General features: G+C 40.0%; 1 protein-coding gene across 3 annotated transcripts in view; it reads left to right on the forward strand.

Moving 5' to 3' along the window:
- Positions 1 to 16,641, forward strand: part of ITPR2 (inositol 1,4,5-trisphosphate receptor type 2) — a 269,515-nt gene that overhangs the window by 140,540 nt on the left and 112,334 nt on the right. For all 3 annotated transcript variants that reach the window (XM_075113616.1, XM_075113625.1, XM_075113634.1), the window contains 3 exons: positions 4,578 to 4,768; positions 5,601 to 5,743; positions 7,769 to 7,877. In XM_075113616.1, the coding sequence (XP_074969717.1) occupies positions 4,578 to 4,768; positions 5,601 to 5,743; positions 7,769 to 7,877 (443 nt within the window). The remainder of the gene's footprint in view (positions 1 to 4,577; positions 4,769 to 5,600; positions 5,744 to 7,768; positions 7,878 to 16,641) is intronic.

Here is a 16,641-nt window from a genome sequence, read left to right on the forward strand (position 1 = left end):
CAGGAAACATTAAACATGAAATCTAGGTTACATTTTATTCTTTCTTTGGAATTATTGTGCGTATTTTAATGTCCCTATATATGAACTTCCCTTTAACAATTTATTCAGCCCTGAAAATACTTTATTTCACTTCCCATTTGAGTTTTAAAATCTTTTTTCCATTTTATAAAATGCTAGACCTTCATTTTCAATTTTTAGTTCAAATAAAATAATTATCCTGTTGTTACTTTTTTGACAGCAAGAAGAATACATTTCAGATGAAGCACATATTTTATTCTATTTTAACTGTTTGTGTTTCCCTAATTGCAAGAAAAATTCAATGATGATCTTTTTACAGACTGATAAATATTTTAGCGTATATTTTCTGTTGGGGAAAAAACATCCAAGTGAAGGGTAAAAGATTGGCAGGCTTGTCTTGTCTACACAAAGCTTTTATTTCCCTTAAAAAGTCTTGCTGTTGCTAGCATTAGTGTCTCTCCATCCAAATGCATTTGTTAAGCAGTCAGTAAATGATTAAGGAGCTGGAGGGACTGATTTATGGAGCAAAATTAATTGAACTAAATATGCATCGCTCGGTTAAGTGACAACTGGGAAGTGTGGGCGAACATGATATAGCTGTCTGCAACTACCAGAGGGGCGTAAGCAGCAAGAAGAGTAAAGGCTTCACAGCCAGGTACAGCTGTGGCTTTTTTGTGACCCAGATTGCCTGTCACACTCCTCCTTGAGGCACTCTAAGGGGTGAAATACCTGCATGTCCCCTGGAAAGACCACACCAGGGATGGTTTAGGATAGTGCAAAGTGTACTAAATAGCTGTGAAGGCACCAGATACTGTCGTATTCTGTCAATACTACAAAAGCTAATGGAGTGAAATTTAAAATCAGGGAGCACCAGGTGGGAATATCAAGGAGAACTTCAGGCTTCCTTATGGCAGGATAGATTTCTCTGAAGAATTGGCTTCCAAGAAAAATTAGAGGCAAGGGCAACTTCCTGGAAATCCTTAGTACTAAACTGATCCTAAGGCTCAGGCAGGCAGTATAGTGAAAGGACAGTGCTTTGGCAAGCATTCCTGAAATAGGTCCTTTTAGTTCCTGTTTTTGTACTTCTGTGAAGGGAACTACGTGCAGGTAATTTAACAAAAGACATCTCAGCCAGCCCGTTTCAGCCCTTCTGTTAGCAGTTGGACTATGTTCTTGGGACTTCGGTGGAGTCCAGCTCGATCGTAAAGGGCGGCTTGATTTTTAGCTACTTGATTCTCGACATTGATGTTGCCCTTTTCTTTTAAGTCCCCATCTCAGAGTACTTTGTCATGGTTTAAACAGTAAAGGAGAGGAAAGGTGCTGATGCACTGGATACACACAGAACCATCCAGCACAGAGTAGGATATTCTACTGTGACCTGGCTGCATTGGCGGCGCTGTGTGGCTTACTCTTTCCATGGGTACCCACTGCTTGCTTGTCCTGGCTCTACTGTGGCTATGGCTGATAGAATAATTGTAAGCAGCAGATTGAGTTAGCTGTGCAAAGGATTTCCCAGCAAATTGCATTTCCTGAGACTGGCTAAACAGTATAGTGTATTCTGGGTGTAATTAACCCTGTGCAGGGTGCCCTAGGTAGGAATTGGGCAGTATATAAGCCTGCACTATGCCCTCCACTGCAAGTCAGAATTCACCTTTGCTGAAGACATGTTCTAGTCCATCCTGCTAAGTATCCTGCTTGATACCTATGGTACCAGTTTACATATGTAGCCAGATAGTACGCTTTTTTCCCAAGTTCGCTAGTCAGATGAAAGACACAATTTTACCCCTTCCTAACTCCTCTGTCTACCAGTTCTAACCCTACTTTGCAAGTTTGAGTGCCGTCCAAAAGTATTTCTAAGTGGAACAAAAATAGGCATGCTTTTAAATATTTTATGTTCATACTTTAAGGGAGATTGACACAGTTTGAAGAGGAAAGCAGCCTACAACACCTAAATTAAAAATAAATATTTATGTTCACATTTGTTCATCAGCTTTCCGAAATGTAAAAATATGTTTCATGTTGTTTTAAATAATGAAATGTGAAACAAATGAAAGATAAACTTTCTACAAGCTGCAAAGAAATAAGACAAAGGCTTTGTTTATAGCTTAGACTTCAACAGTGCCCTTTGACAACCAATACAAATCTTAATTACAAATGGAATTATACATATAAGAACTGTTGAAAACAAAGGAGTATTTTTTTCCTCTCTCTCTGGTTTTCTTTGTGATAGTTTTAATTAGCTGCAACTCTTTGAACAATCATAGTCCTCGACTGCTCCTCAGACACTGATGGAAGTTAACTTCAAATGGCATCTATAGGACTGCAGAAGTCTGGGTTTTCCTCTGAACAACATGCTCCCCATTGCTAAATTTATTCCTGGATATATCAGGATTCTGCATACATACCACTTAATTGAGCAGTGAGCATTGTCCGATAACATTCCAGTGATTGGCATTAGGACACAATAAATTGGAATAATAGGCTGCAACACCCTACCCACACTGGCAGAACATTAATGGACTTCTGTAATACAGTAAGCAGCAACAGGGCAAGTGTGTTTTCTAAAATAACCCAGTCAAATAATATGGAAAAACAGTCATTAGAAATAATGGCCAGCCATACATGGTATTTTCCTCAAGATAATCAGGAACCTTGCCTTCAAAACAAATAGTGGAAAGGAAAAGTCAGTTGCCAGTGTGGAAACTGCTCCACATCTGCTGCTGAGGATTTGTATATGGTTGTGGGGAAATGTATCTTCCCATCGTGACCTAATAAAAATATTTTTTTAATTCCCTGTGGCAAACGCTTTAAAATAAAGTGCCTAGCAGAAATAGGATCCCAGTTAAGCAGCCTAATCCACAGGTGAAGGCCCTGGTCCGGCATCAGGATACACCCTTGCAGTGGGAAGAGAGGAGTGTACCCTGCACCTGTGGGAGCTATTAAAGGGATGAGGATGTGCGTCACAGAGCACTCTTGCCATAGTCCGTGAGATTGGGGGTTGAGATGTCACAGACAGATTTAGGTTTATAATAAATGCTGCCATTACAATAGAGTATTTGGGGGAAGAGAAAGTTTCTGCCTGGGATCTGTGACTCACTGCGCTTGGCAGCACACGAGCCTTCATTCATCAGAGCTGTATGCCTGACTCTGCTTGCAAGTACTCCTGTGGGGTCTGATGCATAAGCTGTTTAGCAAAGAAGGGCATCTGTTGACTTCACAAGTTCACCACTTAAAGTTGTATATGTTTTAAGTACTGGGAGGGAGGGGTGGAATATTTTCGCTGCCTTCCGCTACTGTGGAAAGCGTGCATGTTAGTGCAGAATGGTGGGGAAACGCCTCAGAGAAATGTTGTTGAGCACTGTAATATGGGCTAATGCTTTTCTAAAAATTCACTGTGTTTCAATACAGAAAACTGATAAAAATGGTTATTATTGGTCATTATTACAAATGGACTAGAACTGCTTCTCAATTTTACTTGTAAGTTTTTATTAAATTTAAACTGTGCCATAGAAATTAAGTGAAATTATGTAGAATACAAAGCCTAATCACTGGAATGTGACCTAATCCTTCAAACAGAGATATTGCTGCATCGATCTCTTGCTTATTTGTTGAATTTCAGACGACCCGTGCTGAACCATAGAAGAATATCATTCTCATCTCCAGTAGAATGGAGAGATGTAGCTAACACAGAGATTTTCATGGAGGAGAGGGCAGACACCTTCTAACATTGTCTTTCAAACTTACTTTTCAAATGACAGTTCAGGATGCAATAGTAGTTCAATAGTGGATGCCCTGTAAGAATTTGTGCAAGACTTTTGTCAGGTTTTTTTTTCTCTGATATTCTTTCTTTTGTCACTTCCTGCCCCTCAAGTCTTAAAAGAAAAAAAAAGATTGCATTTTTTTAAACTATTGGTTAGATTTGTGTAACTATCAGTTAAACTATCACATGTTTATTAACTGCCAGTTATATTGCAGTGGCATCCAGGAACCCCATGGTTTCACAACCCTGGCTGTATAGGAAACTGAAGGGAGAGAGAAGAGGAGACAGTCTTTTTTAAATAAAATTTGTATGCACTTGATTTCTCACAGTCTTTGCAAGAGAAATACACAGAAAAGCAACAAATTGCACTTGGGTTAAATTGGCTAAATGTGCATATGTCCACAAGAAAGAAGAATTTTTGAATTTACTTCTGAATAGAGTAAAACTAGCTGTTGAAATAATAATAATGCATACTCTTTTTATTACTCTTATAATATCTCTTGATCTAACTTTTTTTTAAGTTAGGAAAAAATGATTCTGTTTTAAAAAATAAACATCTGTACCTATGAAAATATATACTGGAAATGATCCTCATATCATTTAACATGGTACAGCTTTCTTTAACTAGATTATGGCTGATTTCTACCAGCTTAGGTTTTTGATCTTATTTTAAAACCTGTTGAAGTGAGACCCCCCTAGCCCTTAACTTCAAGAGTATCAGGATTTTGCATGCCATGATCTTCATAAGATTTTTGAGTTTTTACCACTGTACGTGTCTTCTTTTTTCTTCCTATTAAAGCAAAGAACCGTGGGATTGCAATTCCAGTGGATTTGGACAGCCAGGTCAACACCTTGTTCATGAAGAGTCATTCTAACATGGTGCAGAGGGCAGCCATGGGGTGGAGAATGTCAGCCCGCAGTGGACCTCGTTTTAAAGAAGCTCTTGGTGGGCCTGCCTGGGATTACAGGAATATAATAGAAAAACTACAGGTACAAAAGCAGCAAATGGCTTGGGCAGTAGTTGTGGCAGTGCATTTATCTAACATGCCAGATGTGGAAAACACCAGAAATAGACTCATTGCATTTTTAGGGCTGGATTACAGTGACCTTTGCACTTCTAGGTGAGGGGAGCAGAGGGCTCGGCTCTTCTCTGGTGTCAGTGCAAAGTGAAGCCAACATATGTCTGGCCTTTTGATCCACGATCTGAATTCGGCTCCTAGAGAAGTCAGTAGAGAGGGGTAGGAAGCATATTCTTTTCCCCAAAGGTTCACAGAGAAGGATCTCCTTCCTGCGTTTACATGGTCACATGTCTGGCTGCAGAGGAGGTACTGGGGATTTTAGGAGCCATTATGTCAGATTTGTGTTGGTGGAGAATACCTATAAGGAGATCACCTTGCGCATGTAGTGGTTAAATGACAGCAGGAGTTGATGAACTAAGAAAACACTGGGACCCAGACATATGGAGGGGCCCTAACTACCCAGGAAGCAACAACTCGGGTGATACACTGTAACATCCTGTATGACATGCAGTGTTTTTCCAGCACACCGTCACCTTGACTGCTGCTGTGTGTTTTGTGGGAATTACTGCAGAGGAGAAATTTGAGGGAGAACAGCAAGGTAGATAGTAATGAGCACCTTCTCCCACCTTGAGGAGCGGCATGAAGAAAGGCTTTACTGTCACCTGGGTTAACATGAGCTCTTGCTGCTGGCTGACAGAAGTGGCTTAAATAGCCCATCACACAGTATTGTGCAGCTCCGCAGCAATGTTCTTCTGGTTTCCTTGGCCAGACATAGTTACGAATGACATTCTTCTTTTCCCTAGGATGTAGTGTCCTCCTTGGAGCACCAGTTCACTCCCATGATGCAAGCTGAATTCTCGGTGCTGGTTGATGTGCTGCACAGTCCAGAACTTCTTTTTCCTGAGGGGAGTGATGCCAGAATAAGATGTGGTGCTTTCATGTCCAAGTAAGTGGTGTAAGGAGAGGCCTAATTGCTGCTTTGGAAAAGATGGTAGGGAGTTAAAATTTTCAGCGGCACTTACCTCTGATTTTCAACAGTGACTTAAGCATGTAGGTGTCTGAGTTCATCTTGAAAGCTTAAACTGAGGTCTTTTGCTGCATGTTTTATGTTTCTCAGCAGTTTAGGAATCTGGAGTGGAGTAGAGAGAGAGGTTGCTTGCCTTGCTGACTAGAAATTGAATGTTAGTAGCTTGTTAAAACTACTAACAGGCTCAACCTACTTCCGTTTTCTTAATGGGCTACTTTTGCTATTAAGTGTGTCCAAATCTACAGCAGAAGCTTACACTTTCTATGGCAGACTTTTTAAGAATTCATAGTGAGGTGGGGTTGGGTGCTCAGGGCTACGTTTTTTTGGTAAAGCAAATAAATATTTTGATTTTTATTTTAAACTGCCAATAGCTCTTTTAAAAATACATTTCACTGGCACCCCTGCCTAGTCTTGAGTCATTGGATGTTTTATTTGCAGTCTGCACATTGGAATAGTCTTGCAATTTTTTTATTAGCCCTCAAGTGAGATGCCCTTGCTGCCCTTGAGAAACTATAATTTAAACAGAGGTAACTTGGGGGAAATTAACGCATTTGGCAGCTCTCCTGACTCCCTGGCTTTTTGCATATTCTGCAGAGGTAGTGTTATAACAATATACTTTATACGTTCAGAAAAATTAAGTTAAATTTTGAGCTTGTCCCATCCCACCCCCTCTGTCCAAACTCCTTTCAAAGTCAGCATCAAATCAAGTTGAGGGTTGCTGGATGTGGCCCATGTAATGCAATAAACAGTTTTCTGTTCTATTTAATTAGCTTCCGTAGCAAAGGAATGCTTTGCAGAGCTATGCAGGAATCACGAGATAAAGGTGTAACTCTTCAAAGTATTGTTACTATTGTAGGTCTGAGAACTGCATTGTTTTGGACTCATAGCTCATTAAATTGGTGAAGCTGACAGTGGGAGAGTCCTTCACGGTGTCTCCACTGAGCCCAGGATGGCATTAACACACTAACTTAGCAGTGATCGAAATATAATCAGTTCTGTTGGGATATGGAGCTCTGGTCTAGATGATGCAGTGCCATCCCTCCCAACCCTGTTTTTGGTGACTGTTTGTGATTTTGAACTATTAATGGTGCCATCTTTCAGTGTAAATTGGTGGCCACAGTGCCTTTGCTGTATGCTGATCATAGGCCATAATTTGATGAACATTGTTGTATCCACTATAACCCAGCAGTGGTACTGATGGGGAAAAAAAAAAACCTGTCCAAGGCCTTCAGATTTCCTCCTTTCTTCTGTTTTCACAAACATTTCTCCAGCAATGAGGCGAGCCAGTGCAAGGACTTGCTCTGAAAAGAGAGAGAAAGGCTGCTTCTGGTATTGGCTTAAGGTCACTGAAACCTAAACTCCCATTGCAGTCTTAGCTGGAGTCAGAAATGTACCACATTTTCTGACTTGAAAGTGTCTTGTAAAGTTGTTGTGTGAATGTAAACAATGGTCAGGTTTCATACAAATATCTGCATTGCTGAACGCTTCCATGTAAGGTTTTTGGGGATCCTTTTGGCTGGATGGCATTTGATAATTGTATAATAAATATAACAGTCATCAAAGTTGGAAGGTTGTAGCTTTTAAAGTTTGCAAGATGCCTGGTGAACATTGGTTACCTATGAATAAAGGTTGAAATAAATACATGGTTACCTTTAAATAAAGAAAGGATGAAATAGCAAGTTTGGACCTTAATCTGGAAGCACTTGTAAAAAGTGGATGTGGAATTCTGCCTTCTGGATGGGCAGTAAGATAAGCAAATTGACACAAAAATCTCACAACACCTTGAAAGTCCTATTTCCTTTTTTAATTATGATTCCTCTTGTCTACTTTTATTTCCTTTCCTTGAGGAAAGATATAGTGGCAGGTAATTTTTGCATAAAGAAATTGTAGTATGGCTTAGCAACAATGTGCAATGCTCTTTAAGGTTTAATATTTTACTTTAAGGTTGATTAATCACACAAAGAAGCTAATGGAGAAAGAAGAAAAGCTCTGCATTAAAATTCTTCAGACATTACGAGAAATGCTTGACAAGAAAACTAACTTTGCGGAAGAGGTACTGCTACCATTTTAGTATTAAATATAGAACTAATAGCATGGTATTAAAATGTTGACTCTATGACAGTAACAGAATCTGACATGATTTAAATTTTATACATGTTTTAAAGATAATGCGATGACTTAGGATCAACGTGGTAAGGCAGAAAGTAAGACTGGAACAAAAGAAGCTATCTGCCTTACACAGTGTTGTATCAGGGACTTAACAAGATTCAAAGCAAGGAAGATGACGTGAATTAGCAGTAGCGAGTATTGCTATATGTGATTATTATATATTGCATATCCTGCATTTCTGGAGACTAGTCTTCTTATGTCACATCTGGCTTTATCATAAGATCAATTGGAAATATAGGGATTTTTAATTGCAAGCGTACAGCTTTTCCCTGCTGCCTGTGGTGCCAGACTTGTATGCCACACACTTTTTAATGCTCGGAAATGTGTGAGGGGAATATGTAACGTTTAAGCAGAGCTGCCAGTTTTGGGGAGAAGTGACATAGTCTGCACCCTGTTAAGTGCCTAATTATTTCTTGCACTCCTCTCTCTCCCCTTATTGCCCAGTTTTCTCTTGCAAAACCAAATTTTTCAAATATCTCTTTCATCTTGCCTGTGCCGTTGGTTATCAGTAGCTAAATTCAGATTTACATGTCAGCTGTCCCTTCTTTCTGAGCCTGATCCCTGTGCCTTTTGTGTGGTTTCCTCTTATCCGTATTTCTGAGTATTCCCTGAACTCTTTTGTTATTATTCACTCTTAAATATGAATCATAGAGCTATTCTCTCATCTTTCAGTGCCATCATTTTAATTTGTTGACAGCTGACATGTTTTAGTCAAGTATGTTCATGGGTTTCACTTTACCTTGAGAAAAAATATTGATTATAACCCAGTGTCACACTGTTTCACTGTCTTAGGCTTTTACACCCAAATATTTTCAGATGTCTAAGTAACAGCGCTTATTCATGTTGTTGTACCTGGCAAAATTATCCACCATTCAGACAGACTATCTATAAAATTCAATCTTATCCCCAACCTAACCTTAAAAATGAAGCCTATGGTGGTTAAGATGCCCACACCTATTTCTGGGTGTTTGAGATTTTAAAGTTAAATGTTTTGGTCCTGTCATACGATGTGAGAAAGTACCAACACACTCTTTTATGATAGATGAGCCATATATTAGAAATTATATACATTCACAGTGTCTTTGTTTTGACTATATATTGTTTGTTTTGATTTCAACATATGGACATGGGAACATATTGCCCAGGCTTCTAAGAAACCTGCTAGACAGGATAAAAAAAATCTCAAGGCAGAACAGAGAAATGAAGACATTTCTGGGTCCATAATGCTACCGCATCACATGGAAAAAACTGATTTGCTTTTGTAACTGCATGCTGCGATGAACTTTGCCAAACCTCTCCAAAATAATTGCGTAGACCCACTAAAAGTTAACATCATCTCAGGACTACAGGTGGAAAATATCAACGCTTTAATGGGTGACTTAAAACAAGCAAACAAAAAATTTGCTTGTTTTAATTGCTCTTTGTACCCTGTTGTGGATGCTGATAAAGCGTGGCTGAGGGAAGCCACCAGAGGGAGCGTGCTTCGTTGGTATGCAGGGGATCTTCACCCAGCCAGCCCAGGCTCAGGCTCTCAGGAGTGGGCATAGGAAGTGGGTGCCCAGACCCCTTCCCTGACCCGAACCATCTCGGGAGGCCATGGTGGGTGGAAGGGCTCTTCAGGAAACGGAATTTCTCCCTCGTGCTTCCTCTTGAGTCCCATAGATTTTACACTGAGGAAAGTAATGAATCAGTGCAAACAAATGTTTAAACAAGCTCATAGAATTTGCAAGTTCTTCTCCGGCTTGCTACTCTTATGAGTCATTGTTCATGGTATAGACTTCAGAACAGTAAAACTAGTGCAATTAATAGTGTCTTCTGCATGTTTCCAACTTGTTTTGAACTGTGGTCTCACTGCCTGAAAAGTTTTTCAACTATGTGATGCAGATACTGAAAAAAGTTATACTTGTAAATATGTAATGGTAATACCAGAACAAAGCTACAGAGGGACACATGACATTTCGACAGAAAGCCTGAGTGTGTTCATCACCCGTCATAATATATTTTGTATGACAAATTTGACAGAAATGGTAGACCTCCAGTTTCTGCACACTCTCTGACAGTGAAAAAACAAGGACTAAATAATGAAATAGAAATTCTTCATCCCTTTCTCTTCCCTCTACCTCTCACAGCTGAAATCCAGGTCTGGGAACCTTGCCTTCTACTGTCTTTATCTTTCATTTAACCGCTGGAATGTAGCCTGTTTCATTGAAGGAACAGGAGGAAAAGACAGCTGTAGGTGCTTATTGCACTGTTTTTATGCCTGTTCCTGTATCCCGTCTCAACTCTTGTTGCACCACACCTTGCTGGTGTGTTTCAGGGCTGCTCATGCTCTCCTAGCTCCATCCTTGGTCGCCCTTGCAGTCAGCCTTTGAGGCAGTACTTGCATGTACGTTGTTTTGCTTAGCACTGCAACATCTAATTGTGTTAGGAATCAAAGTTTAATTTCAGAAGTGTGACTTAAGGTATATAAATGACACATAAAACCTCCTGGTCATTGATTGGCTTTCATAAGTAATTGTGGGTGATTATTACAATCTCCTGGGAGTTCTACGTGAAGTCTTAGTCCTATTTGTATTGATTAGGTAACTAACGAGAACGAAACTTGATCTATAGCCCCTCTCTTACAGAAGGCTCTTCCAGAACGGTGTTAAAACACTTGGGTAAAGCCATGTGTATGGGAAGTCGACACTACCTCTGTTCAGACTGTTACTGTGGTATAAATAAAATCCTAGTTTAGACTGACTGTTTAAGAAGAGAAACAGGAGAGACAGAGTTGGACTAGACCTGCCCCATCTATGTTTGGTTTTTTTGTTGCTGGCCATTTTTATACCCATTTTACAAAACCAGAAGGCTCTTGGTCTAGAATTTTTGAATTTTTTAGGCAAATCTTTTTTGTCATTCACCATAGTGCTTGATTTCAGTTTAACTTCTGGGTGAATGCTGCTTCTACGCCTACTTACGTGTCTCAGGTTTGAATCTGAGTAACATTTCCAAAAGCACCTGAGACATGAGACTACTTTGCAGATGACTGGAGCAGTTTGAAATCTTAACATTATCTTGCTAAGTCTGCTGAAAGCAACTGTCCCTACAACAGAGCTAGTGGGCCAGGAGGGCTGAGTCCTCCCAGCTGCTTCAAAGAGGGTTCAGAAGTTTAAATTAAACCCTTCCTCAGTGAATTGGATGAAGTTTTTGAACTCCTGACTAAAGTGTGCTCACACAGCAATTTCTTAACCCATTCTAGCTGCTGGCATGTCAATGCCTTGGGCATGGACAACTTTCTGTTTTCCCAACTGTTCTTAAATGAGGCCAGCGTCTCTGGGGAAAAAAAAAACCCTACTCTCTCTGGTAACGTGTGCATATGACAAGTTTATTGTAACGTTATTGGCTGATCAGGGTGTTAATGGACGATAGTGCATTACAGAATATGGCAGAATCCACGCCCATATACCCTGCCAACTGGTAACTCTAAGGGAAACACTATTATAAATAGATTGATCCCTTCAGTAAGGGTTACTTGTGCTGCAGAATGCAGACTTTATAGTTTTTTCCTGCTTTAGATGTTGAACTACAGTATAAATAATCGAAAACTGCATTTTAAGTGTCAGTGGAACAAAGACTGTGTAAGCTGCTTAATTGTCAGAAATAAGTATTTGTGCTTTTTACCTTTTCTGGAAAAACTAATGAAAAATGTTGTCTTGCTCTTATATATCCACACTAGCTTCATGATTTAAAATCATAGAAGTAGCTTTGTAGCCTTTAATTTTGCACTGTTAACGTTTCTGCATTCCACTTAGACATGAAATGTTAGCTATCCTCTCCTTGTTTTCAGCAACAGCACCAAATATACACACAAAAAAAATAGTACAGCTTTGGTGTAAATACAAATGTATTTTATTCCTGTAAGATGTAGTCCCTGATATGGCCGCTCTTGGCTCTTGGTCATTTTGTGCCAGAAGACCTGACTCCTTTCATGGGGAGCTGTTGACAAAGCTCCAATGAGTTTGTCAAAAGCAATAGTCCCAGCTCATGGATGTATTGATCTACCAGTCAAGCTGAAACCAGTGGGAGCTGCAGGTCTTTTTCTGCTGGGAGTGCGTCTCAATGTGTCTTCGAAGCCAGATGTTGCTGGAAACCACTACAGTGTCTCAGTGTTGCAGCCCTTTGAATCAAAGACATTCTCAACTTAAACTGCATTCTATTCTATACAGCCTCATTTTTTTCCAGATGATTTTACTTATTTGCATCTGTGAATTAGGCAGCATTCAGATAAATAGCATATGTAGGTGAAAATAAAATGGGAAAAAAGAGAATAATTCTGAATATGTGGGGCTTGCTGAATGTATTATACCTTAAAAGAATGCTTATTTTAAATGGGAAGAAGAACAGGATCCAAAATTCCTTTATTTGTGCCACTACTCAAATTTTGGATTAGTGGCACTGCAGGCATTCTGAAGAATTACATTTAATTTTTCAACCTTTCTGCGGTCTGTTTTGTTTTGTGCTCATTTATAAAAATGCGTATGTACTAGCCTGTTTTTACCTGGTGTCACTAAGTTAGTGTGGTTGTAGGGTAATAAGGGGTTAGAAATACTATAGGAGAATGTTTAAGCTCAATTCTGTTTATACTGAATTTTTTTTAAAAATCACTTGTACATTTCAGCTGGTGAAGGACATTTTTGCAGTATCTTGCATTAAAAACTCTCTCCTTAAAAAAATAGCCACAGTTTGTGGAGGTGCAGGGAGGAATAATGTTTGATTACCTCCAGCAGTGCCAGCCTGGTTGCTGCAACCAGCGTGTACTTCTGGTATGGTCAGATGCCGCTGTTGTGGGGCTTTGTCACGACAGTTAACTGATGAAGTATGGCAGAAAGTTCAAACGCAACTGGGACAATCCCCTCCATCTGTGCAATGGTTTATGCAAAGGTGATCTGTTGCAGAACCAAAGCCTGCGCTGATTCATTGCAGTGGAGGATTCAAGCTTTGCTATTGCTGTGAATCCTCTGAGCCAGTAATTGCAGCGGCAGGAGCATCAGAGCTTTCAGATATGCAAGACTAAACGCTAAATGCGGTCAGACCCTTAAAGTGTGGTAATTTCTCATTATACCCATACACTGACATTTTACAAGCCAAAGAAAGAAAACCTACAGAGAAACAAACCAACGCAGTTTCACTTTTCCCCCCTCTCGGCTTCAAGCTGGAATAATTAAGCAAAGGGAGACCGCAAGGCATATGATACTGTTGTTTGTACTAGCTAGGTGTTGTTAGCCGTAGTGCTTAGTGCCTCAGGCCATCAGCCACTAGGCGTGCTGTTACTGCTGCAGGTTTCTGGCGCTTTGACACACGGCATCAACTAGACTGTTCTGAAGCAGCATCCCTCGTCTTTGCGGTATCCCTCATCCCTCCTGTAATGTGCATTGTTCTGGACTAAAGGAGAATATTGCTGAATGCTGTGGGGGGACATCCCCAACGCTGTGGGGGGGACACCCCCCAGGTATTCTGCTGGGTTTCCAATTGTGTACATTCATAGATTTATTTTGTTGCTAGTGCAAAAACCTCTAAGTACTTGCTATATGAAAAGCATGACTTCTTTTTTTAAGGGGAGACTTTTTATTCTATAAGTAACAGTCCTCAGAGATTTGATCCAGCTTTGGACTGTCATCTGCTTATGTTCAGAAGCCTCTTCAAAGCCACTTTACTTGGGCCGGTTGTGAGGTGCTTCTAGTGGTCTGTGTAAAGGGTAATTTCAGGCAGAGTGCATTGCTCTTGTTGACATGGACAAGAACTTTAAACTGAAAGTCATGTACCAAGGACAGGTGTGAGACAACCCTTCTGACCTTTTATGAAGTGTAGTGTCCTGACCTAGTGAAAGGGAAGAGCACTTTAATCTGATGTGGTGAGGAGCGAAGCACGTGCCTAACTACTTTGCAGGACTGGGCGTATCCATGATTTTGTCCTCTCTTTTATATGTATAATTGTTAACTGTCACTGTGATCCAAATATATTATCCCCAGAGACTTGAAGATACTTAGCTCAGGTGATAGCTGGATGAGCAACCCTGTTCGCTACTCGCTGGTACTTATTCTTCTTTGTTTCAAATTCTTGGTTAGTTTTTGTTTGTTTGATTGTTCTCCAAGTCACAAACAAATCTATTGGCTGGATGCCAAGGCTGAAAAAACACATGGTTGTAAACACATTTCTTCTGAAAGACTGTGGCCTCTCAGCAGCTCGCATTTATCAAATTTGAAGAATATGGTATGTTGTTATCCAGTTTTGTTTCAGAAATATTAAGCCCCAAATCCTGTTTGATAAATTGTTTTGAAACTTGTATCATCTGCCTTTCTCACATATATCATCCTTCCTCTAAAGGAGCATCTGATACTGTAAAATATTTATTTCTGTAGATACTAATTTAGACAGCATCAGCCAAAACAATAACAAACTGGCGTAGCTTGTTTCTTGCTCTGAACTTCAAATGACCAGCTTCTGCCCTGGAATTTCCCCTTTACATAGTGTATGTGACATAAGGATGCTCCTTGTTTTCCTCATCTTTTTTTCATATTTCTTTTTTCCGTGGATCTGATCTTAAGAACAGCAAACCAGGAAGATGATCCTAACGCCTGCAAATTGTTTGGCATCCTTCTCTATTACTTTAAGTTAAAAAAAAATGAAAAAAAACGCAAGGGAAGAGAGCTGTTTAACAAATGAAACCTTGAGAGCTCTGAATATGATTCATCTCACCCTACTCAGGTACAAAATTCATGGAACTGATCAGGATCCTGCATGTGAACAACAATAGCTGGATTTTATTTTTGTTCTTGTTCTGAATACAGGCGGGAAGGATTTCACTAAAGACTTCAGTTCATCTAGAAGTTAAATTCCATGCTTACTATATCTATTTGAGTCAAATTCTACATCATGAAGGCATTAGGATCAAGGCTTTCTGTCTGGTTTTAATTGTATGCTTTAAAATAATGAATAAAGCAGCCAAGCTTTTTAGGTATTTAGTAGAAGTTCTAGCAGATACTAGATTGGCAAGGGGCTAGGTCAATGACCAAATGTATCTTGTAGGTTAATATGTAAAACAAGTCAGCAGTTTTATCATATGTTCACGTCTCCAGGTGTGAGGATATATTCATGTGCATAAATATAAACATTTATTTCAGCTGATCTATTCCTATACCATCTCTTTTTTTTAACAAGCAGCGTATTACTTCCATGTGGAGTCATATTTGAAGATAAATATTTGAGTGTGCATTCTGTGTCCTACCATATTGTTCGGTTTTTATCAGAGTAGATGTTCTTGCTTAGAATATAAAGTGTCTGATATGCGTTAATGCTCTCAGAGTTACTTAACATGAGGAAAAACATCATTCCCATTGCCACCCTAATTTTAGTGATTGGCGCTTGTTTAAAGCGTCCAGCTGACATCCCGAGAGGCCTGTGACCATGCTTATTCGCAGAGCAGGAGCAATTCACATAGGCGCAATAGGGGGTTTTGTACCCTGCCTGTCTGGCGCTGGGAGGAGCTAGACTTAAGTGAAAAGGGGAGTTCAAAGGAACATGTGACTGATGAGTATGGGGAATCCAGGCATCCTGAAGTTTGGGATCGTTGCAGTTTTTCTTGGGAGTTAGGAGAAAAAACTGCATAAACTTTTTTCCTGACTGTCAGCCTGGAGGATATTTCTCCCCACACACCACCTACTCCCTTTTAAGTATTAGCTGCTGTACAGAAGAGTCCACATTTCTGAGCAGTTTCTGTGTCACTGCCGGGTAGCATTTATAATTTTTACTGGTGAACACAGAGGAGTGCTGCAGTATCGCAGAGACCACTGTGTGGCAACTGTGGACTTTTCAAAAATGTCTCGGGTCTGTGGGAGCAGATCTGCTGCTGCTCCGCAGCTGAATTCCTACAGCAGTCAAATGTCTGCAGTTGTGGAGGGGGCAAGAGAAAATGTCTCCTTTGGTTTTGAATTTCCTTGGAAGGAGAAAAGGGTTCTTTTGTTTTCTTTTTTGTTGTTGTTGTCAGAAATTTGCTGTTGCTTTATTTAATATGTTTGAGCAACAACCCTGTTTGTACTTTGCAGTTGCACCAGAGATAGCAGTGAGCAGAATTCAATGCACTGTATTAAGGATGGCCAATGAATATTTATGATAGACCTAGGGAGCCAGTAATAAAAATGAAATCGGCATGAGGCCACTAGATCCAAATCTTTGATCTCTGTTTTAAGAGAAAATACAATAAAGCAGGGGATAATGGACTCATTATAATGGAATGGTTAGTTATGGTTAGCTTGGGCAGTGTGACTAGGTGGCGTTACATAAACTGCTTTAGTCCAAGATTTACGATTCAGAAGTATTTCAGGAACTGAGTTTCTACAAAAAAACTCAGTTTATACTATTATTTGGTTTTGTCAGTCCAAACACAAAGCACTGAAGATGTATCTCAGACATCGACGGGCAACGCTCTTGCCTTTCTAGGGGAAGCAAAAGCAGTAAGAACAGGCAAGGCCCTTCTGCTGAGACTCTTTCTGTGCTTCTGTTCCTCCTCTATCACGCTGTGAGCAGGTAGGGAGGTTTCAAGCATTGCAGGAAGGTGGAAATTAGATTCTACTCTGACCAGACTGTCTTGCTGGATACTAGATGTGAGG

Source organism: Phalacrocorax aristotelis, chromosome 1 (assembly GCF_949628215.1).
Source record: "Phalacrocorax aristotelis chromosome 1, bGulAri2.1, whole genome shotgun sequence".
NCBI lineage: Eukaryota > Metazoa > Chordata > Aves > Suliformes > Phalacrocoracidae > Phalacrocorax > Phalacrocorax aristotelis.